General features: G+C 38.0%; 2 protein-coding genes across 2 annotated transcripts; both read left to right on the forward strand.

The window, feature by feature from the left end:
* The first annotated feature begins 1,300 nt into the window (after positions 1 to 1,300).
* On the forward strand, positions 1,301 to 4,225 carry LOC144531826 (protein AMBP-like). Its single transcript, XM_078272139.1, has 7 exons — positions 1,301 to 1,458; positions 1,552 to 1,628; positions 1,775 to 1,894; positions 2,010 to 2,111; positions 2,271 to 2,323; positions 2,433 to 2,517; positions 3,101 to 4,225. The coding sequence occupies exons 1-6, from the start codon at positions 1,316 to 1,318 to the stop codon at positions 2,511 to 2,513; spliced, it is 576 nt and encodes a 191-aa protein (XP_078128265.1). The 5' UTR covers positions 1,301 to 1,315; the 3' UTR covers positions 2,514 to 2,517; positions 3,101 to 4,225.
* Positions 4,226 to 4,838: 613 nt separating this feature from the next.
* Positions 4,839 to 10,487, forward strand: LOC144531347 (protein AMBP-like). Its single transcript, XM_078271432.1, has 10 exons — positions 4,839 to 4,958; positions 5,969 to 6,111; positions 6,835 to 6,911; positions 7,006 to 7,122; positions 7,368 to 7,469; positions 7,744 to 7,790; positions 9,405 to 9,489; positions 9,670 to 9,837; positions 10,200 to 10,373; positions 10,462 to 10,487. The coding sequence occupies exons 1-10, from the start codon at positions 4,839 to 4,841 to the stop codon at positions 10,485 to 10,487; spliced, it is 1,059 nt and encodes a 352-aa protein (XP_078127558.1).
* The last annotated feature ends 2,876 nt before the right edge of the window (positions 10,488 to 13,363 follow it).

Below are 13,363 nucleotides of genomic sequence, written 5' to 3' on the forward strand. Positions count from 1 at the left end.
GTGAAGGTGTAGAAAAGACTGACTGAGAGGGAGTGCAGTCTTTAAATAAGGAGTGACCAGGTGAACTCAATCAGGGTGGAAACAAGCCAATCAGTTGTGAAGACAGGGGAGGAAAGGAAGTGAGGTACAGGAAGTGAGGTAAGTGTAGAAAGCAAGTGTCAAAATAAGATAAAAATAGGAAACTTTAGTACACTAGCATTTTAGTTAGCAATAATTAGCCTGTGCCTATGTTATCTCCTTACATTTACCTACGCTCTCCGTCTCTGCAAGATTCGGAATGACTGAGATTTCTCTTGGCACAGCTACCAGAAGACTTCCAACTTCCAGACAGGTTGCTCACGTCACATTTACGTCGTCTCTCTCAGTTGGAGGCTGCACAGTAACGCTCAGCGCTCACCGGAAAAGTGCTTCTAATATCCTTCACTGGTCTCCGTCCAGAGCAACGGGATCTGTTGACAGTATATAATGGACCAACAGATCCCGTTGCTCTGGACGGAGTCCAGTGAAGGATATTAGAAGCACTTTTCCGGTGAGCGCTGAGCGTTACTTCCGTTACTGCGCAGCCTCCAACTGAGAGAGACGACGTAAATGTGACGTGAGCAACCTGTCTGAAAGTTGTAAGTCTTCTGGTCCTCTGACATGCTACTTAATGCTAGCTAATGCTAAAGCTAGCTATATAACTATAGTCTATATATCAAACAGCTCACAGTGCGAAATAAAGCTCAAGCCTCTATGTGTAGAATTAGGAAAATATTGACTTTGGTGCACCCTGTAGTAGTTTCAAAGAAAACACTGTGGCAGACTATCCAGCCTTTCCCTAGTAATTATCAACTGTTTAATTCTGACATGTATTGATTGGTTGTTTGTTTTAGCTTCAAATTCTGAAGTCCAATGATTAAACGCTGATTATATGGACTGAACACACTTACACAAAGACAAGATAAAGAGACAATCAGGACTTTGCTCTTTAGTTTTGTGGGGTTTTGCAGTGTTGTGGGTGGTAATTTACAAAACCCAAACAAAGTAAATCAGTTGGACCCCGAGGGGCTGAGAGGATGCAGAGAGCGGTGAGTCTGGTGTCTCTGCTGGTCCTGAGTTCGGACTGGATCCTGCAAGCGTTCTCTGTGCTATCAGAACCTTTCATACAAGAGAACTTTGATCTTGGCCGGGTGAGTATAGGCTGAAATACAGATTTTATTATTTAATTTATAGATGACTAAAAAATCTGTTGTTATAATTTTCCCCTTCCCCTGCATATTTTTGTCATGTGCTATGCTTTGCTGTACAGTAAATATGTCTGTGTCCCGTGCAGTTCATGGGGAAGTGGTATGAGTTAGCAGTGGTTTCTACTTGTCCTCACTACATGCAGCGCAAGAGGGGAAACCCCGTCATTGTTGCACTGGAGCTGCACCATGTTGCCTCTGAGGGCAACTTCACAATGATAGCCACTACTTTCAGGTAAAGACTTATATGCATTCTAGTAGTTTAAAGTATATCCTATTCAGAGTGTAACCTGTGCTGTGTTTGCATGTCTGTGTGCCCTGTATGTAGGAATAGCTCATGTAAGCAGACGTCCACAGATTATGGTTTGACCAAGACTCCAGGACGATTCTTCCACCATGTTGCAAGTATATTTCTCCAGCTTTCCGCTCCCCATCCTTTTTTTATCTAATTGTATATTTTGTCCAAACCTTCCATGCCACCTTGACAAGGTTTTAGTCATGCTAAACTAACTCTGTCATGCAATTTATTGTGAACACTTTCCTGTCTGCAGTGTTCGGAGCAGACGTTGATTCCTTTGTGGTTCATTCCAATTATGATGAGTATGCAATGATGCTTCTGCTAAGCACAGAGAAACCCTCGGGGATTAAAACCACCACAGTCAAGCTTTATGGTGGGTGACAATTGAATCTATCAATATGTTAATTTGTTGTACTTTTTGTATAAATGTGTTGTTTTTCATTCAATATATGAATCAGTCTGTGTAATGTTATCTATGTCCTCTTCAGGTCGAACTATGAGTGTGAGGACCGCTGTGCTGGATGAATTCAAAACGGTGGTCAGACAATATGGAGTGACTGATGATGCTATCGTCATGAATCAGAATAAAGGTGACACACACACACTTATGCTGATGATACCTGGTCCTCCCTAAAACCATCCCTTACGTTTGAAACATGAATTTCATTTCCTATGGCTTTTATTGACACACAGAAACAGACCCCCCCTCCCCTCTCTCTCTCTCTCCCTCCATCTTACTGTCTTCCCAGGTGAGTGTGTTCCTGGTGAGCAGATGACAACACCCGTCACTACTGAGCCTCAGGTACGTGCTTCTCAGATGTGCTGAAATTACATTTGCAAACTGATACCACAAATCTGTATTTGTATAAATCAGTCACCGGTTGTGGTTACTTTGTATGTCTATCATTCAGGTTTTTGTTTCCAAGAGGTGGGAAAAAAACACAGTGCCACCTGTGGTTTCTGCACAAGAGAAGTACACTGGTAATGTTTAACCAGGTGAGAGGACAATGTTTAAAGATTACAGTAATTAGACATTAATCAATGTTCCCACAGATCACATATGGTAGCCCATGGAAACAGTGTAAAATTGTGAGCTATCAAGGGTATTTCCACATATATCCAATGTCATTGCTATTTTATTTATTTATTTTCTGTATTGCGTTGCCTTTGTTAGACAGTGTACAATAGAGAGATGACAGGACATATTTATTTCCAAACTCAAGCCAATTCTGTCCTTCCACGATATGGAAAAAAAGTAATTCTCGCCGTCAGTACATCAAGACTGGACTATTGCAAGTCTTCCCCAGTCTTTGTCTGTGAGACATATACTCACCTATAAATGGTCCAAAATGGAGATGCAATGATGTTGACTTGTGCTAAAAAAGTGTGAGCACATCACCCCAAGACCCTGCTAACATTTTCTTTTCTGTACAGCACTTTGGTCAGCTGAAACTGTTTAATTGTGCTCTAGAAATAAACTTTACTTACTTACCTACTACAAATATTAAAATGTAAAAACCATATGACATATATTATAAGCCTGTCCAACTTTGGCATACATTTTTGTTTACTGTTACAGGGTGAGAGATCATGTGGAATAACTGAAGAGGAGGATTATTGCACAAACCAGACTATCATGTTGTCACACTAATGCAGAGTGTAAAAAACATTGTTCTCAATTTATTAAACCAGAGATCTTCAACAGGGGTTCCAAGGCATCTAGGGGGTCCTCAAAGTTATTGTTAAGTTTTTTCAGTACAAAAAATACTTTGCACATCTACTGTATAATGTGAGACAGGTGCGTTGGAGGGGGATAAGTAGGTCAAACGTTGCAAAGAAACTCCCGCATACTGCCTAACTTGCATGAATGAATGAAGGGAGTTCCTTTGCAACTTTTGAAAGTTTTTTTTCAAAAATGAAAATGTCTTAAAGCTACAGTATAGTGTGTAGTTTCTGTCGCCCCCATGAGGAGTTCTAAGTAATGACACTCCACGCAGTTGCCAATAGCCAAGGAGGACACGGAGGATTAAAAAAACATGGACTCTTCAGAAGAGGTAGTCATCTTCACTCAAGTTTCTACACGCGAAAGTCGCCAGACGACGCACACAAATACAGAGTGTTTTGTGAAGTTGATAGTCTTAATTAGCTTTGTAACAACTCATTTGGCAATGGCTTGAATGTAACAGATGTTCATTAAAAGTTATGCACTAAAGCTTTAACATGAATCCAACAAATTATTAGCAAATATAAATCAGCCTATTTGTGAAAAAAAGACATTAATGATAGGCCTACTGGCCTCTAGGTGAAATTACAAAAAGCCACAGATACAGTTAATCCTAACGATTCACTGTCTCACGCAATGTTTAACATTAAAACATGATTTATAAAATCATACCAACAATTATTTTTATAGCTTAGTTTTCTATGCACTAAGAAAGTTTATCATGCCACTTAATTTTATAAAATATGTAGTAGGGTGTCCCTGCTCCATCCCTATCTCAGATAAGGGGTCCTTGGCTTAAAAAACGTTGAAGATGCCCACAACGTGGTTTTGTTAGTACTGACTTCATATGGATACAGCACTGTATGGATACCATATGTTACTATATCACTATTGTATTTTCTATACATAAATGCTTGGTATGCAAAATTCATTTGTAATGTATACGCGCTTTGCAAATAAAGTGATTAAGTGTTTGTCTGAGTGCATTGGATCTTTCAGAGTACTGAAACCCATACTATAATCTTATACTGCAACGTTTAAAAATACTGTTGAGACATGTTTGTTTGAATCTCATTTTTCAAACCTACAGTAAAATAAACCAAAGACAATAAAAGTAAGAAAGGAAGAAACAAAGAAATAAATGCAAACTTGACTTGGTAGATCTCTGTTCCCACCAGCCAACCATTAAGGAATATATAGCTTTTCATAATTAGCATTGAAACTGTAAAATCCCCATCGCTCAGTAGTTAAGAGAATTAATGTTCTTTCCTGCAAGTAAAATCAAAAAACAAAATCCAGATTACAGACACAATATTGACTTGTTGGTGTTGCCAAAACTCTGAAGTCCAATGTTTAAGCTGTCCTGGCAAGTCAGAGCAAAAAGTAAGAGACAGAGGCAGAACTTTGCTCTTTTGCTTGTTTGTTATTTACTTGGCCGTGGGAGTGAGTGCATACAAAACATAGGTCAATGCCCTGTCCTTATTTGAAGGGTTGAGAGGGGGTGTAAGAAACGGTGAGGAGGTGGCTCTTTCCTGGGATTCAGTGACTCAGACATCAATCCTCTCTGAGACGAGTGGACAGACAGGCTGATAGGATGCAGAAAACAGTGATTCTGGTTTCCCTGCTGGTCCTGGGGTGGTCGTGGGCCCTTCAGGGGGTCCCTGTACTCCCAGATCCTCTCTACACCACGCAGGAGAACTTTGATCTGGCCCGGGTGAGTTCGGCAGACTTTCATGTTATTTTTGTTATGAGGTAAAAGGCAGAAGCACAGTAGTTAGTGTGTTCTCCTTTCCACCCTTTTCTGTCTGTTATTAGAGTAATACACTTTACTTAATATTTAAGGGTATGGAATGTTTCACCCTGCAATTGAAACCTTCATTAATTAATGACCTAAAAATCTTGAATAGAAGATAAAACCTCCTATGATCTTTATGTGTGAAATGTAGAAAACTTTTAAAGCATTTCGGGCTAGTTTCAGTTACACACAAGTCAAGTAGGCTAAATTAAGAGCATATAAGTACATTGTCTGCATATAGTGATATCTTGTGTCCTGAAGATTTTTATTGTGAGATCTATTCTAATGAGCTCTTTAAAGGGCTTGATATCTCTAGTAAATTGCAGACGACTTAGTAGGTGCCCTCTATTAGTGTGTCTCTGGAGTGTTAAAGACCCCTTCCATTTAAAAACAAAGTTTTTAATCTTATTATCATGTCCATAGTGTTTGATATACTACAAGACATATCATGAGCAAAAAAATGCCATGACTGAGCATTTCCTCCTTGGAGCTGCAGTGTACCATTGACAGTCTCAAAAACATGGATTCAAACAGCCAGGGTTTCATACCTCACATACCTACAGAACCAATCCTGTTAACTTGCAGGGTGGGGCATTCCATATTATTAGCATAACGCTATGGCAAAACCAGCGCACTGGCAAAACAAGGGGTATCAGAGGATAAGCCAGGTGTAGCTACATATTTGTATCTGGAGGACTTAAAGTGTAGCGAGAAGTTAAAACTAGCAGTTAAAACAAATAATTGTATTCAATATTTTCATTTTGTAGCATTTTTATTTTTATAGCACTTTGTGTTTATTTAATAAAGTAAGATAAACTTTTTAGGTTTTTGATCTGGTATACTGAACCAACAATACCTGTGTCAGTTATAGGTTGTATGTGTATTAAGTTAGTAAAATGTAAATATATAACGGTTCCTCTTTCTAACAGTTTTTGGGAACATGGCATGATGTTGCTGTGGCAAGTACATGTCCCCATGTGCAACGTCATAGGAGAGATGCAGCCATCGGTAAATTGGTACTGCAGAGAGGCACCACTCAAGGCAAACTCAAAATGACTCAAACTGTACTCAGGTTGGTAAGAAGTGCACACACTAATCAAAAAGCATGTTTTTGAGAGTTGGAAAAAATAAGAAAATATTTTTAGATAAATTTTAATTTACTGGTATGCATTTTCTATTCAAATTCAAACCCTTTTTACACTTTGACTCTCTCTAAACACTTTAGTCCTTAAAACATTTTAGGAAATGTATTTAATTCAATATGACATGTTTGATATCAAAGAGAAAAAATACATGAATATGTTAACAAATGCATATATTATATATTATGTAAATCATATTATGCACACACATTGGCTAATCCTGATAGTATTTTGGTCCAACAGCATTCAGTAAATTATCCAGTGTAAAATCCAGTGGTGGAAAGTAACTAAGTACAGTTACTCAAGTACAGTTTCTGTCACTTTATACTTCTACTCCACTATAGTTCAGGAGGTAACATGTACTTTTTACTCCACTAGGTAGATCAGATTATTGATACAAAATATAATAAATTATGATGTAATATAGATTAAGCTACTAGACAGTATATAAAGTGGTTAAAATTCTACCAGCCTCAACATTAGTAATGCTTACATATTAATTATATATATATATATATATATATATATATATATATATATATATATATATATATAATTCTGAAAAATTCTACACACACAGGAGAACTTTTTATTCTTCATATGGTCTGTGTATCAGTTCATATCTAAATTTGTTATTTTTGGTGTTTGTGCAGACAAGGAACATGTAAGGAGATGTCTGGGGACTATGAGTTGACTACTACTCCAGGACGATTCTCCTACCATGTTGCCAGTACGTCTCCCTCTGTATAATCCTGCAGTGATACAGCTCTCTTTTCAGTTCATGCGCTCCGTTTTTAAAGGTATCTCTTCTGTCCTCTCCACAGGGTGGGGGGCAGACGTGGATGCCTACGTGGTTCACACAAACTACAATGAGTATGCGATAGTGATAATGAGCAAACAGAAATCATCAGGGGATAAGAGCACCTCAGTTAAGCTTTACAGTGAGTGGACAATCTTCATAGATGCACTGGAACATTTCACTATATTATTCATTCTAGTTCAGCTTTAATGCTGTTGAATAAACCTAAACAGTAAACCAAACCATGTATTATTTTTTGAGATTTCCCCCCTCATTTATGTTAAGATAGACCATCTTATGACATGAATATATTATATTCAAACCCTTTACACCATGTTAAAGTATTTGTTGACATCTGCTTCATCTGACTTACTCTGTCCTCTTCAGGTCGAACTATGGCTGTGAGAGACACTGTGCTGGATGACTTCAAAACACTGGTCAGACAACAGGGAATGAGTGATAACACTATTATCATTAAGCAGAACAAAGGTACAACACAGATTATCACACACAATTGCACAGACCTCTAAATATGAAGCATTCAGATGATATTTGAATGAGCAATGAAGGTTCACAGAGATGTTACCAGCACTCTTCATGAAACAGTTCAGATTTATTGTCCTACAAGAGGAAATTTTTTTTGCAGCATACAAACATAAAACATCAGCACAATCAAAATACAATCAGACACTAAAAGAGTACATTGTTTGGCTATAATGTGCATGGGTGTCTAAATGATACCTTTTCATTTAAAACCTTACAGGTGACTGTGTTCCTGGAGAGCAGCCGTCAGCTCAGCCCGAGCCTCAGGTACTCAAAATTTACATTTATTTAATCTAACTAAATAGTCTTACCATAAATGTTTGGATTATATTTTCATTTAAACACAATTTAACAAATTAAATATATATATATATATATATATATATATATATATATATATATATATATATTTGCCTGTGGTATATATAATACCACAGGCAAATGGAAACCATGCGGAGGCTTCAAGGCAAGTACCTACACAGGGTAAGGCAGCTCCTGGAGAGCCAGTTGAATAGTAAGAACAAGGTCCGAGCCATCAACACATATGCACTGCCAGTCATTAGATACCCAGCTGGTATAATAACCTCGCCAAAGGAAGAGATAGAAGCCACTGATATCAAGACAAGAAAGCTCCTCAGGAGGAGGAGGGTTTCACCCCAAGTCCAGCACCGTGAAACTAAACACCAAGCGGAAGGAGGGTGGCCGAGGACTAGTTAGCGTCAAAGCCATGACCTGCTAAGTACGTCAGAGTCATGACCTGCTAAGTAAATATCTAAGGCAGCAGATATCCGGTGATGAGGAGGCAGGGGAGAGGAGGAACCATCATGGAAGGACAAGCCCCTGCATGGCATGTACCACCGACAGATAGAAGAAGTAGCTGATATTGAGAAAACATACCAATGGCTGGAAAAGGCTGGTCTGAAAGATAGCACAGAGGCACTAATCATGAGCACAAGATCAGTAGAGGCCGGGGTCTACCATACCTGACCCCAGGTGCAGGCTGTGTAAAGATGCCCCTGAGACAGTCCAGTACATAACAGCGGGGTGTAAAATGCAGGCAGGTACGGCATACCTGGAACGCCATAACCAAGTGATTGGCATAGTGTACAGGAACATATGTGCCGAGTATGGGGAGAATGACAGAGCTAAGATCCTGTGGGACTTCCAGATCCAGACTGATAAAATGGCGATGGCTAATCAACCGGCCATCGTGGTGGTCGACAAACAGCAGAAGAAGGTAGTTGTGATAGATGTAGCAATCCCAAGCGATAGTAGCATCAAGAAGAAGGAACACGAGAAGCTTGAAAAATACCAAGGGCTTACAAAGGAGTTAGAGGAGATGTGGAAAGTGAAGGTAACAGTGGTTCCAGTGGTAATCGGAGCACTCAGGGCAGTAACCCCCAGACTGGGACAGTGGCCCAGCAAATTCCAGGAACAACATCTGAGATCTCTGTCCAGAGGAGCACAGTCTTAGGAATAGCTAAGAGACTGCACTCAGGTAGAGGACCCAAGCTTGAAGGAAGAGGACCGCCCAGGATGGGGCGAGTGTGGAATTTCTTTTTTTATATACAGTATATATATATATAAAATAAATCCCTTCCAGCATTAGTTGAAGTATGAAGTTCAGAATCAAGTAAAACTTCAGATGTATTAGCAACATAATCTAAATATTCTACATTTAATAAATATTTATTAATATAATATTTAATATAAAATAAAATACTTGTAAAAATTGTCTCTTTTAGAGTGTGCTAATGTGGACAGTGCCTTTAATGCAGTTGGTTTACAAGACATCTGTTGATTGTGAAAGAGACATTTAAACGGTATATTTGGGGTTTAGGTGTCTTTGTATCTCTAAGTCTGTCTGCGGTTTTGATACAGCGGATGAAAAGAAATGTGGTGCCTTCTTTGGCTCCTGCAGACGTTGAGGGTTCTGGTGATGATACACCTCTTTTCAATGGAACCGGTAAGTGATCAGCTTACTCAGTTGAATAACCCTGATATGCTTAGATATATCCTACAGCATAGCGCATTCATGAAAATGGATGTATGTTGAATGGAAGATAAGAGATCCTGATTCTGATGTTGCAACTAATGGGCATATATCCTTCCTCCTGCTATTCTCTCACTCTCTCTCTCCTTGTAGAGGCCTGTAAAGCAGCACCAGATACAGGACCATGTTTTGGGATGCACCAGCGTTACTACTACAACTCCTCCCTAATGAGCTGTGAACTCTTCAAGTACGGAGGGTGTTTGGGCAACCAGAACAACTTTGAAAATGAGAGAGAGTGCCTGCAGAGATGTCGCACTGAGGGTAGGAGTGAAATACAAAATAAAACTGCATACATGTATGGGAAGATTATACAATACATGCATCATTAATATGTTGGCCCATTTCCAGTTTATTCTATGTAAGTGCAGTATTTTGTCTTGTTTGTATTTTTAACCATTTTTCTTATTAAAATTTGAAATGGGCATTTAACTGTTGCAGATTTAGACTACAGTAGCAAACCCACCCACAAATACTGTTGATTGTGTTTGATGAGGCTCCCTTTGCTAGGTTTTCCATCTGTAGGCCAGAATTAAGTAATACTGCCTGTTAAGATGTAGTGAAAAAAACAATAAAACCCTGGAAATACATGAAAATATCAATGCTCCTTTGTTCTGTCTTCACAGCTGTGTGCCGTCTGCCCATGGTGGCCCAACCCTGCACAGGCCAGCCACCCATCTGGGCCTTTGACTCCACCGTTGGACTGTGCGTGCCCTACAAACAGGGCTTCTGCCAGGGCAACGCCAACAAGTTCTACAGCAAGGCCGAGTGTGACGAGTACTGCGGGGTGGTGAATGATGGTGAGATGATAAAGGAGATGCATTACACATTAAATCTCCATCCACATATGATGACAACATTTATTTTTGTTTTTTTGCTGTTTTACAGAGGGAGAGCTCCTGAAGGCAAACTAAGTGAGATGAGGAAACATTGCTGCTCATCATGATACAGAGATGCAACATGAACCAGCATCACATAAGGTGCACAATAAAATAACATGATTTTGTCTCTGCACTCACAGAATATGTGAAGTTATACTACAACAGATCAGTAATAAAACAAGCCATGACTCTGTTTCTCTGGTGCCTCTTGTTTGTTGCGGATGCAGTTTCTTCCTGGCGTCCATAAATACATAAAAAAAGAAAAAAATCATGGAAATGCTCCTTTTTCAGCTCCTCATTTAAGATATCAGTTATACCATCACATATACAAAGTAGTATATTGTACAGCCATGAGCACAGATGTTTCAGCAATGATAATTGGAAGGACATCTATTATAGATTTTGACAACCAACTGATAACTTGCTCTGGCCATGCTTATAGATAAGTTACTCCTATAGTCCAGATGACGAACCACTAGTTTAAAGATCTTTATCACAGTAAACTAGTTAGTAGTGCTGAGTGATAATTTTCATCCATACACACACTCCTACAACTTTCCTGTGCTTGTGTGTCATTATACACACACACACACACACACACACACACACACACACACACACACACACAGTTCATGTTGTCATGTTGCCACTTGTGCATGTGAACCACCAATGTTCGCACACACATGCATATGAATTTGAATTGATGAATACATAACTTATTTTGTATCATTTTAATGTAACTAGCACAGCCACATTGACTTAAAAGATTGGATGTGTTTAATGTGGTGAAAGATGTCAATTTAAAAAAGATAACGTAGGAGTAAGTATTTTAGCTAACTGTATCAAATATACAAACGTTAAAAAAGATGTGCTTGTGACATTGTTTGTATTAATACAGCTGTTAAAATTATATTTTATTGATGCTTATAATAGTTGTAAAAAATGGAAGATGAGATTCAACTTTGCACCCTGAACCAAATTTGTTTCTTTGTAAAACGCCAACGTTAAAAGTAAGTAGTACTACCTTGAAGTTATATGACTTCACCAGATGTATTTATGTTTTAGCAACATTGCGTCGTTACGTCACCAAACTGTAAGTCTCACAGACAAGATATGGTTCAACATGAATATGAATTCATGAATACAAAAATGATTTTGTATAATTTTAATGTAACTAGCATAACCACATTCGCTTAAAAGATTGTTTGTTTAATGTGGTGAAAGATGCCGATTTAAAATAGATAACATAGCAGCAAGTAGTTTAGCTAATAATATTAAATATTAGGGCTGTCAATCGATTAAAAGACGTTATCTAATTAATTACATACTCTGTGATTAATTAATCGAAATTAATGGCATACATAATTAATGGTGCCTGAACCGATACTTTTTAAGAAAGTAAAAAAAGAAAAGAAAAAAAAGGGTACTACACAACAGTTGGTGACATTAAATAACGGCTTGTTTATTGCTAAGGCCATATGGTCAAAATTAAATGATTAAATAATAATGTATAACAATAACTTATTTCACTAGTAAATTGGTGTTGAACGACAAAAACAACAACCAGATAGGAAAAGGACATTTACAATAACTTCAAATGCACCACGACGCTGTAGTTTACCAGTTTCATTGAACGCACCGTCTGTGTTGTTTCTCCGACGGCAGCTGCAGATTGTTACATCCCGGTGTTGAATCCTCTACAGTAAAACACAGTCAAACTTTACACCGTTTAGCGTTAGCTGTCAGCATTTTAACCGTGTTTAATCCAGCTACTAGCTAGCGGTAGGCTAACGTTAGCTGCTGTTGAGTATAGTGTTAACTAGCGTCATGTGCAGCGGTGTTTGTGTTTCAGAGCATCAGAGAGAAGCGCAGACATATCAGTGGCACCAGATTTTCGTCTGTATGCAAACGTCAGTATGGAATGGATTAATCTGCGTTAATTAATCGAATTTAACGCGTTATTTTGACAGGCCTATTAAATATACAAACATTAAACATTTTTAAACCTTATGTGATCAGTGTTAAAAAAGAAAAGAAAAAAAATGTAAGATGAGATTCAACTTTGCACCCTGTCCCAAATTTGTTTCTTTGTAAAACGCCAACGTTAAAAGTAAGTAGTACTACCCTGCATTTTACTCTGGTCTCATGTTATCTGCATTTCAACCTGAGCTCAATTATTTATAAAAACTTAATTATACAATGCAATATGCAACTGACAACTTTGTCTTAATATTTGATGGCCTGTTGTATCACTGAATGTATCACTGAAAAGACCCTGAAGGGTGTTGAAACGGCAACTATGATTACATCAAAAACTCTGACTCAAACAAGGTTCTTGTTATTTACTAGAAAAAAGAGGATTTAAGAAAACTATAAGAGATTGTTAAAAAAGAAAAAGATATAGGAAGCTTGTCCCTCCAAGCGAACTGCTATTTTATTTATGAATTGGTATATCCAAATGTGATATTGTTCGACTTTGTATTTCTAATATTGTTATACAATGTTCTGTTAATTTTGTTTTCTGTTTCCTAGTACCATTTTTCAGTCTTAAGTACTTAATACAAGAAACAAATTAACAGTTAATCATGCAACATTAGTTAGTTGCAAGGATGTATAATACAAATTACTGCAATGATTATCTCTCTCCTACATTGAGTAGTCAGGTCAGTCTTTACCTAAACACCTTTATGCTATGTACAAATTGACATTAATGTAACTTTAAATAAAAACCCCATACTACTACTTGTCCAAATAGTTATGAGACAAACTGCAGATTCTAGTTTTAGTGATATATAATTCAGACCTGGGTAGCTTAAGTTGACTGACATTCGATAAAATTACCAACCAGTTGTTGATGGAATGCACAAGGCAACAGGCAACTTTTCCTTCGGTGACATGCTGCCAGAGTG

Source organism: Sander vitreus, chromosome 16, assembly GCF_031162955.1.
Source record: "Sander vitreus isolate 19-12246 chromosome 16, sanVit1, whole genome shotgun sequence".
Lineage (NCBI taxonomy): Eukaryota > Metazoa > Chordata > Actinopteri > Perciformes > Percidae > Sander > Sander vitreus.